We start from the raw sequence: 16,718 nt of genomic DNA on the forward strand, positions 1-16,718 counted from the left end.
CTATGGGCCAGAGCAATTATAGTGCATAAAAGACGCAGAAATGTAAGTCTGTATAAAAATTTGTAATAAAAATGTTTTAAACCTCAATATCTCTGAACTACATTTTTTGCAATAAATGACCTGTTTTCTAAAAAGTACTGGTGGTAGAGACATGAAATTTTCACAGCATGCCAAGTGTGAGATGTAACACATATGGAAGTAGAATAATTAAAATATCGTGAGTGGTTTTGTTTTTATGTTAATTTTTTTACAAAATTCTGTTAAAAATTTATTGGTTGAAAAAAAAAAAAAGATAACATGCCCCACAATACAATTTTAGCAATAATTCTTGTTCAGTGTATCTAGAAATGTGCATTCAATAATTATGGAAAATTGTAAGTTGGTGTCTTAAAAAGTTCCCAAAATAATGGGTCACAAAATTCGATAATTTTACATTGGCGGCATAGGACATACATTCCTCCCTTAAGAATTAACGCTTTACATATTTAATATACAATCACCAAACTACATTATGACAATGGTTTTGCTCTTTTCTACCCAGCTGCTATTGTACGTAAAGTGTAACTTGTTATGGATGGATACAGAATAACTAGTTATGTTAACTACATGTAAAATGTTCTTTATTGTGTACAAACTTCTAAATTTTCACGATTGTACATAAACATTGTTTGATTATGGATATTCGGTTACTAGATATATTCGTGTTAACCACTTTTTTATTATGTTTAAGTCTTTTAAACTGTCAGATGTTTAGATAAAGAGCATTTGGTTAGATACTGAATAAGTGGTTATCTTAATAATGTGTGCTTTGTCCTTATGGCGTTTGATACTTTAAATACTTAGGGTTATACATAAAAGCATTTTCTTATATGTATTGAAAACTGATTTCCTTAATTAATGTTCACTCACCTTTTTCCTTAGAAAACACCCGCCCAATGCGATCAGCATTCTAGTCTTCTCGTGGTCAGAAACTGAACTGTTTTCACGTACCAGACTACTATAAAAGCTTTATCTGAATTTAGTTCCCTGTTTACATTACTAACCATTTCGGACAGTTATGCAGAACAGAGATCTGCAATACAGTACGCGTGACGCCGTCATAGACTTATAGCGTTTAACGTCTCATTGTTATTTCCCTATTTGATTGTAGTTATGATCGAGCGATGAAAGTAACTGATACGTGTCGTAATAAAGGGGGTCTGCTTCATTATACAACGTGTCTTTAGTTTTAATAAAGCTTTACAAGGAAAAACGTTTAGCTTGAGCCGCGCGGGATTAGCCGAGCGGTCTGAGGTGCTGCGGTCATGGATTGTGCGGCTGGTCCCGGCGGGGGTTCGAGTCCGCCCTCAGGTATGGGTGTGTGTGTGTTTGTCCTTAGGATAATTTAGGTTAAGTAGTGTATAAGATTAGGGACTGATGACCTTAGCAGTTAAGTCCCATAAGATTTCACACGCATTTGAAGATTTGTTTAGCTTGAAATCCCTTCGTAGAATTGACTTTTCACAAACAAACAAAAGTCGGACCACTAATAGTGAGATTTGGGGACCACCGCTCTTCTTGTAGTATTGTGGTAGTAAAACTAACAAACAATAAATAACTAAATTTTCCTATTAAATTTCGAAACTCGCTGTTAGTAGAAGAAATAGCGACATTGAGTCTTACGACCCCAACACCGTTCGGCCCACCTGTCTAACATACTAATAACGCTCCTGTAGTTGTGGCTCGATTGTTGTCGATTATATGACATTTGGCTCACAGTGGCCCTCAGCTATTCTTTCCCAGAAGCTGACCCCCGACCCGCTGTTTGCACCCCTTCTCTCCATTTTCCATACAGTTTGTAACTACCACAACACCAGACTTCCGCAACTTCGGATTTACTAGAGTAACGATTGCAGATGAAATCTGCGTAAAAATGAGAAAACATTTACGCATCTTACTGAGATGATGCACTAGATCAAACACAATGTTCTGAATGTTTCCATTGATGGAAAGGCGGTCATCAATCATTTGAAGAGACCTCTCGAGTACAATGGTTTTTAACTACAACTGGTAGTGGTCACATTCAGGAAACAATGGCTTACTATGCGCCAACCATTTATGCCTCTCACAGAACGTATAGGAAGGTTTATTGGTTCGCGTCGTGAGATTTAATTCGAATAATTGAACATTCGTGGAGAAAATTTTGCTCTTAATTTGGTGACAGAAGGCTAGGAGGAACATTGACTGTATGTTGGCAGTGAAATATTTGAACAGCCGATGATGATGAAACATTCATGGAAAGTATTATCACAAGAAGCGAGTGATGGATTCAGGGCTACGACACTGAAACAAGTGTAGTAATGAGAAGGGGTTTTTCAGGGGTTCTTCCCGCATAAAAAATGCACAACAGTCACATCGAGTGTCAAAGTGATGCCTAGTATCTTTTATGATGTTAGTGGAACTGTCGATTTAGAATTTTTAGCTGAGGAGCTTGTGGCACAACTTGACTAGGAGAAGGGATCGGTTGGTAGGTCATGTTCTGAGGCATCAAGGGATCACCAATTTGGTACTGGAGGGCAGCGTGGAGGGTAAAAATCGTAGAGGGAGACCAAGAGATGAATACACTAAGCAGATTCAGAAGGACGTAGGCTGCAGTAGGTACTGGGAGATGAAGAAGCTTGCACAGGATGGAGTAGCATGGTGAGCTGCATCAAACCAGTCTCAGGACTAAAGACCACAACAACAACAACAACTGAGGATTAGTCAACATTTGACAAAAGGCGGTCCAAGAAAATTTGCAATACAACACAAAAACTACCAAAGGACAACTAGTTCTTCCTTGACCATGACGACGCACCAACTCACTCATATTCGCCAGTCTTCCACAGGCTTCCTACTTCCCAGACCTCGCACCATATGGCTTATTTTGTTTCTAAAATTGAAATAGAAGGATCTTTTCTTGAAACAACTGATGGCATTTAAGAAAATTCGCGACGGAAATTGATGTCATTTCATATAAAGTATCCAGGCTTACGTGGCGTAGAGGAAACACTTTTTGAACAGGTGTGCGGAAAGAGGAAAGAAAATAAATGACGACTGCATATATATTATTAACGCCAAGGTTATGCTACGTTTTGAGCTGAGCTTATGTTTAGAGGTTGCTGTAGTTGCCAGAGGTCAGATGTATTGTACGTACACATATCCCATTATTATTCTCGACAGAATTCTTTCCATTTTCTCTTAATGACAATTAGCACAGTGACAGTCCATGCTCCACTGCTGAAAATTGGAACTGGCGGTACATCCGGGAATGTATAATTAATTAACTACTTTAACGAAATTAGGTTAGGGTCTTCAGGGTCTCTGTTATACAAGGCCAGAGTTTCAGGCCTACAGTACCTTTTACTTCATAGTTTACGTAAGAACTGATAATTATACTATCAATTATATAAATAGTGATAACAACAGTAGTGATTGGTTATTGATTGATTATGGTACGTGATGATTGTCTTGGAGATCCAGTATGACATTACTGGCTGCGAGACCCCGAGGGGTAGGTTTCTTTCTGCACAATGACATCTGTTCCTGCGACCTGTGAGAGTAATGTTAAGTGTATCTGTTGAGAGATCACTGCACTGGTTTTGTGTGTTAGTGTGATGGAAGACGAAAGAGGACGAAACCTGTTGTCGGCACATAGCCTCTCGAATAACACCAGATAGACTACCGGACTTAACCTTCCCATCCGGCGGACAGATCATCGTCAAGTGTCACATTCCCTCACTTCGCTAGACACTGCGGAGAAGATTTTGAACTTAATCGAGGATATTGGTGCCTTACGTCATCCCATACCAAATGATTACTCGCCGCATACTGGCGGTGAAAATTTCTCCCTTCGTCAGGAATAATCACTTTTTTCAGTGCGGACTGCTGTGAAACATGCCGGAAGAGAGTCACTGAACTTCCGGAAGGTACCAACAGGGAGTGCAGCCATGCCGACTCCAGTGTCATGGCCAGCTGCGCTAGATTTCTCGACTGAGGATCCGAGGCGTATGTAGCGAGATCTTGGTGGTCCCACAGATTCTAGATTGGGTTTAAATCCGGGGAGTTTGTTGGCCAGGGAAGTACGGCAAACTCATCTTGATGCTCTTCGAACCCCATACGTACGCTGCGAACCGTGTGACGTGTTGCGTTGTGCTGCTAGTAGATGCCATTGTGACGAGCAAACAAGGACAGATGCATACTTGTGCTGATGCGTTCTACATCTACATCTACATCTACATTTATACTCCGCAAGCCACCCAACGGTGTGTGGCGGAGGGTACTTTACGTGCCACTGTCATTACCTCCCTTTCCTGTTCCAGTCGCGTGTGGTTCGCGGGAAGAACGACTGTCTGAAAGCCTCCGTGGGCGCTCTAATCTCTCTAATTTTGCATTCGTGATCTCCTCGGGAGATATAAGTAGGGGGAAGCAATATATTCGATACCTCATCCAGAAACGCACCCTCTCGAAACCTAGCGAGCAAGCTACACCGCGATGCAGAGCGCCTCTCTTGCAGAGTCTGCCACTTGAGTTTGCTAAACATCTCCGTAACGCTATCACGGTTACCAAATAACCCTGTGACGAAACGCGCCGCTCTTCTTTGGATCTTCTCTATCTCCTCCGTCAACCCGATCTGGTACGGATCCCACACTGATGAGCAATACTCAAGTAGAGGTCGAACGAGTGTTTTGTAAGCCACCTCCTTTGTTGATGGACTACATTTTCTAAGGACTCTCCCAATGAATCTCAACCTGGTACCCGCTTTACCAACAATTAATTTTATATGATCGTTCCACTTCAAATCGTTCTGCACGCATACTCCCAGATATTTTACAGAAGTAACTGCTACCAGTGTTTGTTCCGCTATCATATAATCATACAATAAAGGATCCTTCTTTCTATGTATTCGCTGCTGTGGTAAGTATTTACTGGACTCGTACTACCTTCCTAATGACGAGCTTTCCCACGGAATGCCCTCCGCCCTGGCCCATTCTGACGATTATTGCAGGGTTTTTGCGTTCAGACGTTTGACGTCGTACACGCCAATGGCCATCTGTCTGATGGAGCACAAAACGTGGTTCATCTGTGAAGACCACCTGTCTGCAGTCAGTGGACGTCCAGTTACGGTAATGGCACTGACATTCCAGCCTTTGTTATCAATGAACAGCAGTGAGCATGGGGTGCATGAACCAGGCGCCTTCTGCAGAAGCACATACGCTGAAACATTAGCTCAACAGTCATAGAGGAGACACAGCTGGTAGGCCCTTGGTTCATCATTTGCTCAACAGTTCCACATCTAGTCCCCCGTACACATCTCTACAGCTGTCGTTTATGACCTGTGGTGCATCACTGTTTTCTCGGCGCTGGTTATCGGTTATGGATAGTACCGTTTTGCCATCCACGATATGCGCCATCAGTTTACAGACTTAGCCGTTTCGGAAATACTTCCACCGTTGGCACGAAAGGCCATGACCATGTCCTTTTCGACGTCAGGTACATCACTCTCTTTCTGCATTACGACAATGCCTGCACTATTCCCCGCATCCCCCCGGAGACGTTTTATGTACCCCCCGATGCTAGTTCTGCCGCTTGCCGTTTGGGAGTGGTTACTGTACGTCGGCGTCCAACATAGGAGATGGTCACATTAATGTGACTGGACCATGTAGATAATTATACATAACTGTAACTGAAGACTGCTTCCGCTGCTGTGGTAAGTATTTACTGGACTCGTACTATAGTCTGTCTGTAAACTGAAGAGCGAGCAAGCGAGTCCCCACTCTGCCTACCCTGCTACGTCACAGGGCGCTTCTACAGGCTGTTTCACAACGTAGTACCGGCCCTGCGGCGGTGCGCGCTTCATATCTGTGGCGACGCCGCGTACAGATACGTCCCGGCTGTGTTTATTTTTAGACAAATGCATTAAGACTATAAGGAAAACAAAAGACGATAGCTTCTTCGAAACAAAACATTATAGAGTAAATAATATTAACATAAGAACGGAAGTCAGTATTCTACTACAAACATAGAACCGAATGCCTCTTCATGTGAATGTATGTTCCTCTATTCGTAAGACGAACCAGATATAGTGCAATCAACCTGTAGAATTTAAGGCTTGTTCTTACTAAAATGTAGAAGTTTTCTTTAAAGGGTCTGCATTGGAACTTAACAATTCTTGCAACACGAAGAGTGTTTAAAAAGTAAGCAGAAATTTATAATTCCGTGTTTTGTATTAGTTCGGTTTGCACTGCTTTTTTTGCCACTCTCTTCGTAAACATGTCTGAAAAGTATCTGTGCAATGTTTTGCATATTGGGTATTTACCCAGTTCTCAGTTGTCAAATGGTTCAAATGGCTCTGAGCACTATGGGACTCAACATCTTAGGTCATAAGTCCCCTAGAACTTAGAACCACTTAAACCTAACTAACCTAAGGACATCACACACACCCATGCCCGAGGCAGGATTCGAACCTGCGACCGTAGCAGTCCCGCGGTTCCGAACTGCAGCGCCAGAACCGCTAGACCACCGCGGCCGGCTCTCAGTTGTCAAAAAAGTTATATGTGTTTTGGTAGCATCAACTATTATTTGTTTTGTATAAAAATAGATTAGAGAATCTGTACTAAATTTTGTTATAAGAATGGAATAAAGTGTATCAAATTTTTAGGAATGTTAAATATTGCTTTTGGTGAGTCTCTTATGAGTAAACCCAGAACACACAAGTGGTATAAACATTTCAAAGCAGGCCTTAAAGGACAGCAGTTTTACAAGAATGGGTGAGATTAAAAATGCAGTCAAAAGGCCTATGAACTATCCCGAGGAAATAATTCCTAAAGTGTTTTGGGAATTGGAAAAAGCACTGGCATAAGTGTATAGCATGTACTGGGGAATATTTTGAATAGGATAACATTGTTGTAGATTAACAAGTAAAGTTCTTACCAAAAAATAAAAATTAATATGTGAACGCACCTTGTATGTCAAGCTTTTTACATAGAAGTCCAGAATCGGTATACGTGTCTCGAAAGAAATTTCAGTAGTGTTTAGATTAGCTATTGCACACATGTTTTAAGCAATATTCCTTAGAATCATGTGAATAGTAACCGAGATAGAGTTTTAGTGACAGAGTATATTCAAATGCTGCTGTTCTCTAGGCATTAAATGTATTACGTGATTGAATCACGTTCTGCTAGCGAAACGTTAATTGATTTTACCATGAAGCTCTCAAGTTATTCCTGGTTTTGTACAACAAGTGATAATGGTATTTATTGCTTTGGACAACATTTGACTGTATTTATCTTGGAAAATCTTTTACTACCATGTACTACATTTCTACCAAAAGAAATTTCATAGTGTATGAGCAGAGTCAGGCTTGAAAGAACACACAACATATTTTTCAAAAAAATATTCATTGCCTGTTTACATACATCGTATTTTAGAGGTCATCATCAACATTGTCACTATCATTACTGTCGTCGTCGTCGTCGTCCTCGTCGTCATCACTTTCTAAATTAATAACTATAGCGTCTATTATGTCTTCCATAACCCCATCCTTAACCCAATATTCTCTTTCAAGTTTCTCCACATGGAGGCAGTATGCACTCCAGTCATCTTGACTTATCGTTTCAAAACCTGTAACAATTGGGACAAGTTTTTGTATACGCTCTCTTTCGGTTACGGCAAAATTTAGTTCGGAATAAAACATGGAAGCTCAGAAAATGTCTACATACATTCTTTCACCAACTGCAGCAACTTCGTCATGCAAATATCTCCAAGAATATTTCTTCCTCTGACGAAATTCTTGAGCTTTGCCCACGCCATTTCAATTGGATTTAAGTCACAGTTGTATGGTGGAAGTCGCAGCACAGTGTGTCCATGGGCTTCAAGTATTTTATTAATTTCAAATACTTTGTCTTCCGGCTTATGTTGTTTAATTAAATCAAATAATTTTGTTTTTCTCATTGTCAACTCAGCTTCCACCTTATTTTTTAATAACCATTCAATCATTTCGCTTTTATTCGAGGACCTAGTTGGAGCTTTGTTGTGTTCCTTGTTGTGATATGAAGCGTTGTCCATAACAATAACACAGTTCGGTGGCAGATTCGGAATCACTTTATTCGATATCCAATTAGAAAAATTTTCGTAGTTCATTTGCCCATGGTAGTCTCCTGTTGCACAACCCGCTTTATAAACCAACTGTGCGTTGGGTAAGAACCCATCTTTTGATCCAATATTCACCACTATAATCCTATTGCTTCCGCTAACATTGTCCATAATGCCCTCAACGCCAGGGCCCTGCCAACATTTTCTGTAAGTAATGTTATTGTCCACCCAAGTTTCATCAATATAAAAGAATTTTCTGCCTAGCTCCCTTAATTTCCTCACTTGGATCAGATACTTACATCGCCAGTCAATTATATCCGTTCTTTCTACGAGAATCTTTCGTTTACTTACAGATCTTTTCCAGGTAAATCCCATTTCACGCAATGTCTTGTGTAAAACATCTTTCTGCCAAGGAAAATGTATTTTTTGTTTCACGGCATTAAGCAATTTCCGTAATGTCGGCACTATTTTTTGGTTTATGTAAAAGTCCTCCATCGTTTGTCGAATGACTGATTTTGTGAAACTGTCTATGACGATGGGTTTCCTCCCTAAATTATCAGTTTTCCTTCGCGGCGATTCCAGTAAACCATGCGGCTTGTTTTGACGTTCCTTCCTTATGCGTCCTATAGTGGCGAGGCTGACGTTTGCATAAACTGCAGCCCTTTGATTGGGGCTGTTAATGTTAACCAACAGTTCTTTTTGTGTTGCCTCCTTAACACACGCTGTAATAACGTTAGAGACGATCGAACGCTCGTTACTCCGCAAATACCTCCTCTTCTTCGTATTCCGCACATTTTCTTGCAATGCAGGGCGATTATCCATCACTTTGGGATACTGAAGTATATCAGTAAGTACACAAAGTCAACTGACTGACGCTGGCAACAAAGATTCCACAAACAGAAACGACGTATATCAGTATATCACTGCACGCTGAACTACACCGCTAGACGGGTAACAGGGCAACTGATTTTGGGTGGCCCTGTAGGCCAGTGGCAGCGTTCTTCCGGGAAAGGCCACTTCCCCCACCAAAGGCGCTGCTCGCTCTTCAGTTTACAGACAGACTATACAGGGGCCTGTTTCTGTGAAAACGCATGTTCACGTGCATTACCAGTAGGTTGGCGCTGATCAGGTGACTGCTCCCCTCTTATTTAATCTTTATTTTTTCTTTCGAAACGGTTATCAAATGAAGACTGCCTGAAAATACTACACAGATATTCAGCCAGATCTTGATAATATTTCAAAGTGGTGCAAAGACCAGGATGCAGAAAAGCAAAATTGTGGACTTCTCAGAACGAAATAAAATATTGTATTTCATGGCTACAATATTAATGAATCACAATTGAAATTGATTAACTCATGCAGATAGCAGGATTTAACAGTAAATAGGAATATAAATGAAACTATTACATAGTATCAGTCGTAGATAAAGCACGTGACTGGAAAGGATATAAATGGAACCATTACATAGAATCAGTCGTAGGTAAAGGATGTGACATGTAAGGATACAAATGGAACGATTATATAGGATCAGTCGTAGATAAAGCAAGTGACAGACTTAGATTTATTTGTTCGATACTGGAAAATGAGATCAGGCTACGTAGGCGGCTACTTACAAAACGCTCGAGCTACCCATCCCAGAATAGTGCTGAAATGTGTAGGACCGAACCAGATTAGCCTATTAGGGGATATTGAACGTATACAACGGAGGTCAGCACGTATGCGCAGTTGTTTGTTTGACCTATTGGAGAGCTTCAACCGAGGAGCTGAATAAACTACGTGATTTGAAGCATTGTTTCCCATTATTAGTAAATGAGTGCTCACAACATGGAAACACGATATTCACGCTTCGACTCGGACAGCCCTGCTCCGAGCACGCACTCAACTGTATCTTAAGTGTAGCCTCATTCCGAACGGTTGCTCGAATTGAGCTCAACCAGAAGAATGCTGCCAATACAGCGTCTGACCGTAATTTTATAAGTTTTTTCATGTAGTTAAGCAAATAATTATTTGCTTAGGTTTCCCTTCAGTTCTCACTGTTTAATATTTCTTTTTAATGCATATTTTATTAATACATTATCTGACTAAACCATTACAGCCAGCCAGCGCGATAGAAAGCCGCATATCTTTCGTGACAAATGGCCTGTCCCAGTGGAGAATGGATTCCAACTTCTCTGACCAACACGGCTCTACCACTAGGGCACAAAAAACGTTCCTTGGCTAGGAACGATAAATGACATAAAATTTCCGGCCTGTGTGGCCGAGCGGTTCTAGGCGCTTCAGTCTGGAACCGCGCGACCGCTACGGTCGCAGGTTCGAATCCTGCCTCGGGCATGGGTGTGTGTGATGTCCTTAGGTTAGTTAGATTTAAGTAGTTCTAAGTTATAGGGGACTGATGACCTCAGATGTTAAGTCCCATAGTGCTCAGAGCCATTTGAACCTTTGACATAAAACTAGCACCTCTTCTATTTAGAGAACGGTTCATGAAATCGAATGGGTTAGTCGATGAATTATAGTATGCAATGAGGGATGTAATTTTGTTATGTGGATTATCCTCTCAACTTTTGTATCAACCGTGATACTGAAGCTCATTTTTCAATGGAATCATATACCTTATCATGGCATTAGAAACGTCTCGAAAAGACGAGTACAGTGATGTAAAAGATATTAACGTTGGTATTCGTATGTTTCCAAAATTTCTAACATATGTGCTAAAATTAAAGATTAATGTGTCCGGAATCGGATATTGTAGTGTAAACACCGCGAAGTGGGACACTCATCCCAGGATCCGCCGTTGTATCGAATCTTCGACTGTTTCCTTCTTAACGCAAAAGGTAGTCACTTCAACATAATTATGCTCAAACATTTGAAACAGCTTTCCTAAGCCCCTCCTGTTACACTAGAAGTTATCACTTCGTTCCTTTTACAACAATCGTATCCATGTCGTGTAGAGTATGGCCACGAGGAAAAACATTTTATCTTGGTTACGTAGGAATTTCTTTTTGCTACATATGACGACGGGGTTTGGCACGGAAGACCATCACTTGTCGCAGTTAACACTGCAATAGGCGGCTCCAGTAGCCTTCCCTTTCAACTTTCGTGTATTTCTTGAATATTTTGATCGAGCGAGGTGGCGCAGTGGTTTGCGCAATGGACTCGCATTCGGGAGGACAATGGTTCAAATTCACTCCCGGCCATCTAGATATACAGGCTGTTTGAGAAGTGGAGGTCAATATTCAATGGTATAACAGGAATGATCATTCGAAACAAATATGTCAAGCAAACATGAGCTCTAAAACGCATTCGTTAAGAGCTATGATCAATTCTTGATCTTCGATACTGTGAAACCAATCTCTTCTACTGCAGGCTCTTTGCTTTCCTTATTTTGGGAAGTGGTAGTGTGGAGCAAAACAAGAAAAAATGTCTGGTAAACATCGCTCTAAAATTCATACTTTAAAAAGTTGTATTTCAAAGTAGCGAAGATGAACAAGTGCTCATAGCTCTTCAGGTACAAGGTAACCTGCAGTAGAAAAGATTTGTTTCACAGTGTCGAAGATCAAGAATTGCTCATAGCTCATAAAGTATGCGTTTTAGAGCCCACGTTTACTTGACTTTTTTTTTGTTTCGAATGATCATTCCTGTTTTATCCCCGAATACTGACCATCACTTCTCAAAAACCACGTACGTTTTACGTTTTCCGTGATTTTCCTAAATCACTCTGCGCACATGCCATGGTAGTTCTCTGGAAAATGACACGATTGATTCCTTCACCACTTTTGAAACATTTCGAGCTTGTGATCCGTCGCCGTATCGATGTCGACAAGACATTAAACCCTAATCTTCCTTGCTTTTCAGTAATTCAGCGCAACGTTGCAATGTAAACATTAATTACTGAAATACCAATGTAGTTGTCTTTTCGAGAGCATTCGAATGCCATTAAAATATATTGTTTAATTTAAAACATATCTTAGTTGATACAAATGTCTCGATATCTTTGAACCGTTCACGAGGTAAGAGGGCGTGCTGAGAAGTAATGCCTCCGAATTTTTTATGTGAAAACTCTAAAGCTTTTTACAAGAGTCATTCCATAAGTCATGGCAACTATGGTATATCTTGCGATAATGTGACAACATGAGAATTCCACGATGTGCATTTAACTGATACGGCAGTGTGTACCTGAATACCAACATAAAATAGGATTGCTACACAGGAGGTCGTGTAACTGTGTCGATGAAACACACGCATTAGATGTCTGTGTAAATTTATTGTGCACCAGTACATATGGAACAAAATGAATTAAAATCAATTTCTGTGCTTCATAATAGTCCCCAAGTGCATACACGCAGAGTTGCCAACGGCGAAGAAGGCGGGAAGGCGCTGGATGCCATTGACATTGCCATCAATGTGTGCCATCTGTCGCCGAAATGCCGTAAGCCATTCGCCCTGTTTGCAAAGCGTCTCCAACATAATGGTTTCCTCAGTTGTGGATGGAGGTTGAAATCGTGCCGTTTGGGGACTGGTGAGTAGGGTGGGTGGTGGATGATATATATTGTAGCACGAACAACCTCGCCTTGAATGTTTCAGGCACCGATACCGAGCCATCCTCGCATACGGTGGCAATTTGTCGGTTGATTTCAGTAACATTTTCCGCGGGCCTTCGAATGAATTTACCGTGATTACGGTGATGGCACATGTTCGAACGGTGTACCATAGTTACTATGACTTACGGACTGACCCTCGTAAATAAAGCAAAGGTTATTAACATTATACATCTTTATTCTTCATGTACACATACTTATTTCTCAACATAATCACCGAGCGAGGTGGCGCAGTGGTTAGACACTGGACTCGCATTCGGGAGGACGACGGTTCAATCCCGCGTCCGGCCATCCTGATTTAGGTTTTCCGTGATTTCCCTAAATCGCTCGAGGCAAATGCCGGGATGGCTCCTTTCATAGGGCACGGCCGACTTCCTTCCCCGTCCTTCCCTAATCCGATGAGGCCGATGACCTCGCTGTCTGGTCTCCTTCCCCAACACAACCAACCAACCAACCAGCCAAAATAATTACTGCACCGACGAGCAGTTCATTCCAGCGAGAGACCAATTTGTTGATATCATCACTGTAGAGTATTTGGCTTTGTTGATTGTGGTACAACCTCACCTCCACCTCCACCTGCACCGCTTCACCGCTATCAAAGCGAAGTCCTCGAAGGTGTTCTTTAAGTTCTGGAAACAGATGAAAAACGGGTGAAACCAAGTCGAGACTGTATGGATGATGTTCGATGACAGTGAATCCAAGGCGTCGGATTGTTTCAGACGTGGCAGCGCTCGTGTGTAGTCTGGCGTTGTCATGCCGAAGGAGAGGGTGTTTCACGTGTGGACACACTCTTCGAATTCGAAACTCGATTACAACACGCTGTTTCTGACGCATCGGCATAGTTGCGTTACACACGTTCATGTTACACGCTATAGTTTGGCATTCTGTAGCTGCAGAGGGCTGTAAATATATGGACATGAATAATAAAGAAGTGGAATGTTAATAACGTTTGTTTTATTTAAGATAGCTTTAAGAGTTTCAGCATAAAAAATTCGGAGGCATTCCTTGTCAGCAACCCCTCGTAAAATGGATGCAGGTTTTAGGGGATTCACCGAGCATTAACGACAGGTGTGGCTAGATACGTCACAACAAATATGTTCAGAATAAAACGGTCACACAGTTTATAACAGTTGTTCCAACCTTTCTTAGACCATTTCCCTTGAATGTAATTAGATATTAGCTAGTACCCCCCCCCCCCCCCCCCCCCGTTGCTCCGCTCCCCTCCCCCCGGTTCGTAAAATTCCTGAAGATAGACGTTGAATATGGATATTCTATCACAGACACAGTCCCTTTGACTGTTCAGAGATGTCACTAAACCCGACCAAAGGTGCAAACAACTATGCAAGAGCAGCGCCTATTATACGGAGGACGTAAGACAGCCGATCAGTTCCAGTCATTCCACCAGGAAAGAGGTACATGGCTCGTGTTGTCTGTAGTTCAACCATGCCTAGACTGTCAATGGTTCGATCGCGTCCACATTGTTACTTTGTGCCAGGAAGGGCTCTAAACAAGGGAAGTGTCCAGGTGTGTCGGAGTGAACCAAAGCGACGTTGTTCGGACATGGAGGAAATACAGAGAGACATGAACTGTCGATGACATCCCTCGCTGAGGGCTACTACTGAAATGGATGACCATTACATACAGGTAGGAGGAATCCTGACAGCAACGCCACCATGTTGAATAATGCTTTTCGTGCAGCCATGGGACGTCGTTTTACGACTCAAACTGTGCACAATAGGCTGCATGATGCTCAACTTCTCTCCCGAAGTCCATGGAAAGGTCCATTTTTACAACCACGACACCACGCAGTGTGGTAAAGATGGGCCCAACAACATGCCGAATGGACCGGGCAGGATTGGCATCACGTTTTCTTCACCTATGAGTGTCGCATATGCCTTCAACCAGACAATCTTCGTAGACGAGTTTGAAGCAACCCAGTCAGATTGAACGCCTTAGACACACTGTCCAGCGAGTGCTGCAAGGTGGAGATTGCCTGCTGTTTTGGGGTGGCTTTATGTAGGGTCGACGTACGCCGCTGGTGGTCATAGAAGGCGCCGTAACGGCTGTATGATACGTGAACGCCATCCTCCGACCATAGTGCAACCATATCGGCAACAGGGACGACAATTCGCGCCCCCATCGTCCACACCGTGTGAATGACTTCCTCTAGGATAACGACATCGCTCGACTAAAGTGGCCAGCATGTTCTCCAGATATGAACCCTATCGAAGATGCCTGGGATATATTGAAAAGGGCTGTTTATAGACGACGTGACCCACCAGTCACTCCGAGGGATCTATTCCGAATCGCCGTTGAGGTGTGGGACAATCTGGACCAACAGTTCCTTGATGAACTCGTGGATAGTATGTCGCGGCGTATAACAGGCATGCATCAATGCAAGAGGACGTGTTACTGGGTATTAGAGGTACCGATGTGTACAGCAATCTGTACCACCACCTCTGAAGGTCTCGCTGTGTGGTGGTAAAACACGCAATGTGTGGTTTTTTTAGTTTGTGCGTGTGTCTCTTCGAATGAATGCTCTGGGAATTCTTGGTCCTTCGCAAGTGCTACCCACGACTCCTTCTCAGATAAGAAATGCTCACTACCCACATTGAGGGCAGAAGCTTGTCGTAAAACATACTTTTTCTCCTGCATTACTGCTCTCCATTGGTGCATTTGCTTGCCTGCACGCTCCAACCCCATTTAAAACCAACCAAGTTAAAATGTGTGCACTATACTTACTGTTAGTAAATCACTTCGTTGCTACAGTTTTTACTTCGGAAGTGGCGGAAATTGGAAGGCTTCATGCTTTTAATGCTTTGTGCCTGACCACACTCCTTAATTGTAATAATAATAATAATAATAATAATAATAATAATAATAATAATAATAATATTGGTAGTAATGTGTACAACACTACAGTAGCCCTTATGTTGTTACTGGTGAGTCGTGCTGTCAATTAATTCATTTATCTGTTTCGAAGGTACTATCTACAAATGGGAGAAGACATTTTCTTGAGATATTTAGCATTTACTACGTATATGTGCCACTTTTATCATCAATGATGTATGGTAGAAAGCACAACATATGTGTGTAGTGGGTGAACTATATCAGGCATCTGTAACCTCCACCGCATTGTTGCTGCAAATTGAGAAAAAGTAATTATTGATAACTTATATAACCAGTATTAGAGTCTTACAAAATTGTGATAATAGCAATGATCTTTTGAAAATAATATAGTTTCACAACTGAAACAGAATGAATGGTTTAGTTTTTGTTCCTCAGAAAATTTAATTTTACCCCTCAGGAGGTAGTTAACCGCAGGTTGGGAATCACACGCATATACCCTTGGAATATTTCTTTCAGTGATAGCTTGTGAATTAACAGCGCGCAAAATGTGAATTTTTAATGGACTGTGAGCTAGACACAAGCGTGAAGATGTGTTTGGTGGTGTGTGACAGGCGGGGGGCAGGGAGCACGGAGAGAACAGCAGCAGCGGCAGCAGCAGCAGCGGCAGCGAGGCGGACTGCAGCCTGTGCCTGCGCAGCCAGTGCAGCTGCAGCGGCAGCGACGGCGACGGCGAGGCGGCGCCCGTGTCGCCGGCCACGGCCGTGGACGCGCAGCTCGCGCTGCAGTGCACGCGCCTGCAGCTGGCGCCGCGCAGCCGCCCTCCCTCGCAGCAGCGGCCCACGCCGCGCCGGCCCTGACGCCCCAACCTGTGCTCGTCTGTCTTTTGTCTCTTCCTGAAAATAAACCTGACGTCTTTTCTACACCACTGTTTTCTTTGACAACCACCGTTCTTTCAGGTTGACATACGCAGAACACCGTGGCGTGCAGCACATACTACCTTCACTTGCCCGCAAGCACACTTACGAGTACTGTGCCCCTTGGGGCAGTGTTAGCAAAGCCTGCTGCGGAACCTACTTTGTAATATTCACTGGACAATTATTTAACGGAAGAGTGATTCAAACTCTCCTTCTGTTAGAACAACAATCCCACCATCAAAGAAAT

The 16,718-nt window shown here is 42.4% G+C and overlaps 1 protein-coding gene across 1 annotated transcript in view; it reads left to right on the forward strand.

Moving 5' to 3' along the window:
* The window catches only part of LOC126481948 (uncharacterized), a 49,171-nt gene extending 32,757 nt beyond the window's left edge, over positions 1 to 16,414 (forward strand). Inside the window, exon 4 of the mRNA XM_050105907.1 lies at positions 16,169 to 16,414. Within this exon, the coding sequence (XP_049961864.1) occupies positions 16,169 to 16,414 (246 nt within the window). The remainder of the gene's footprint in view (positions 1 to 16,168) is intronic.
* Positions 16,415 to 16,718: the final 304 nt, after the last annotated feature.

This window comes from Schistocerca serialis, chromosome 5 (genome assembly GCF_023864345.2).
Source record: "Schistocerca serialis cubense isolate TAMUIC-IGC-003099 chromosome 5, iqSchSeri2.2, whole genome shotgun sequence".
Classification (NCBI taxonomy): Eukaryota; Metazoa; Arthropoda; class Insecta; order Orthoptera; family Acrididae; genus Schistocerca; species Schistocerca serialis.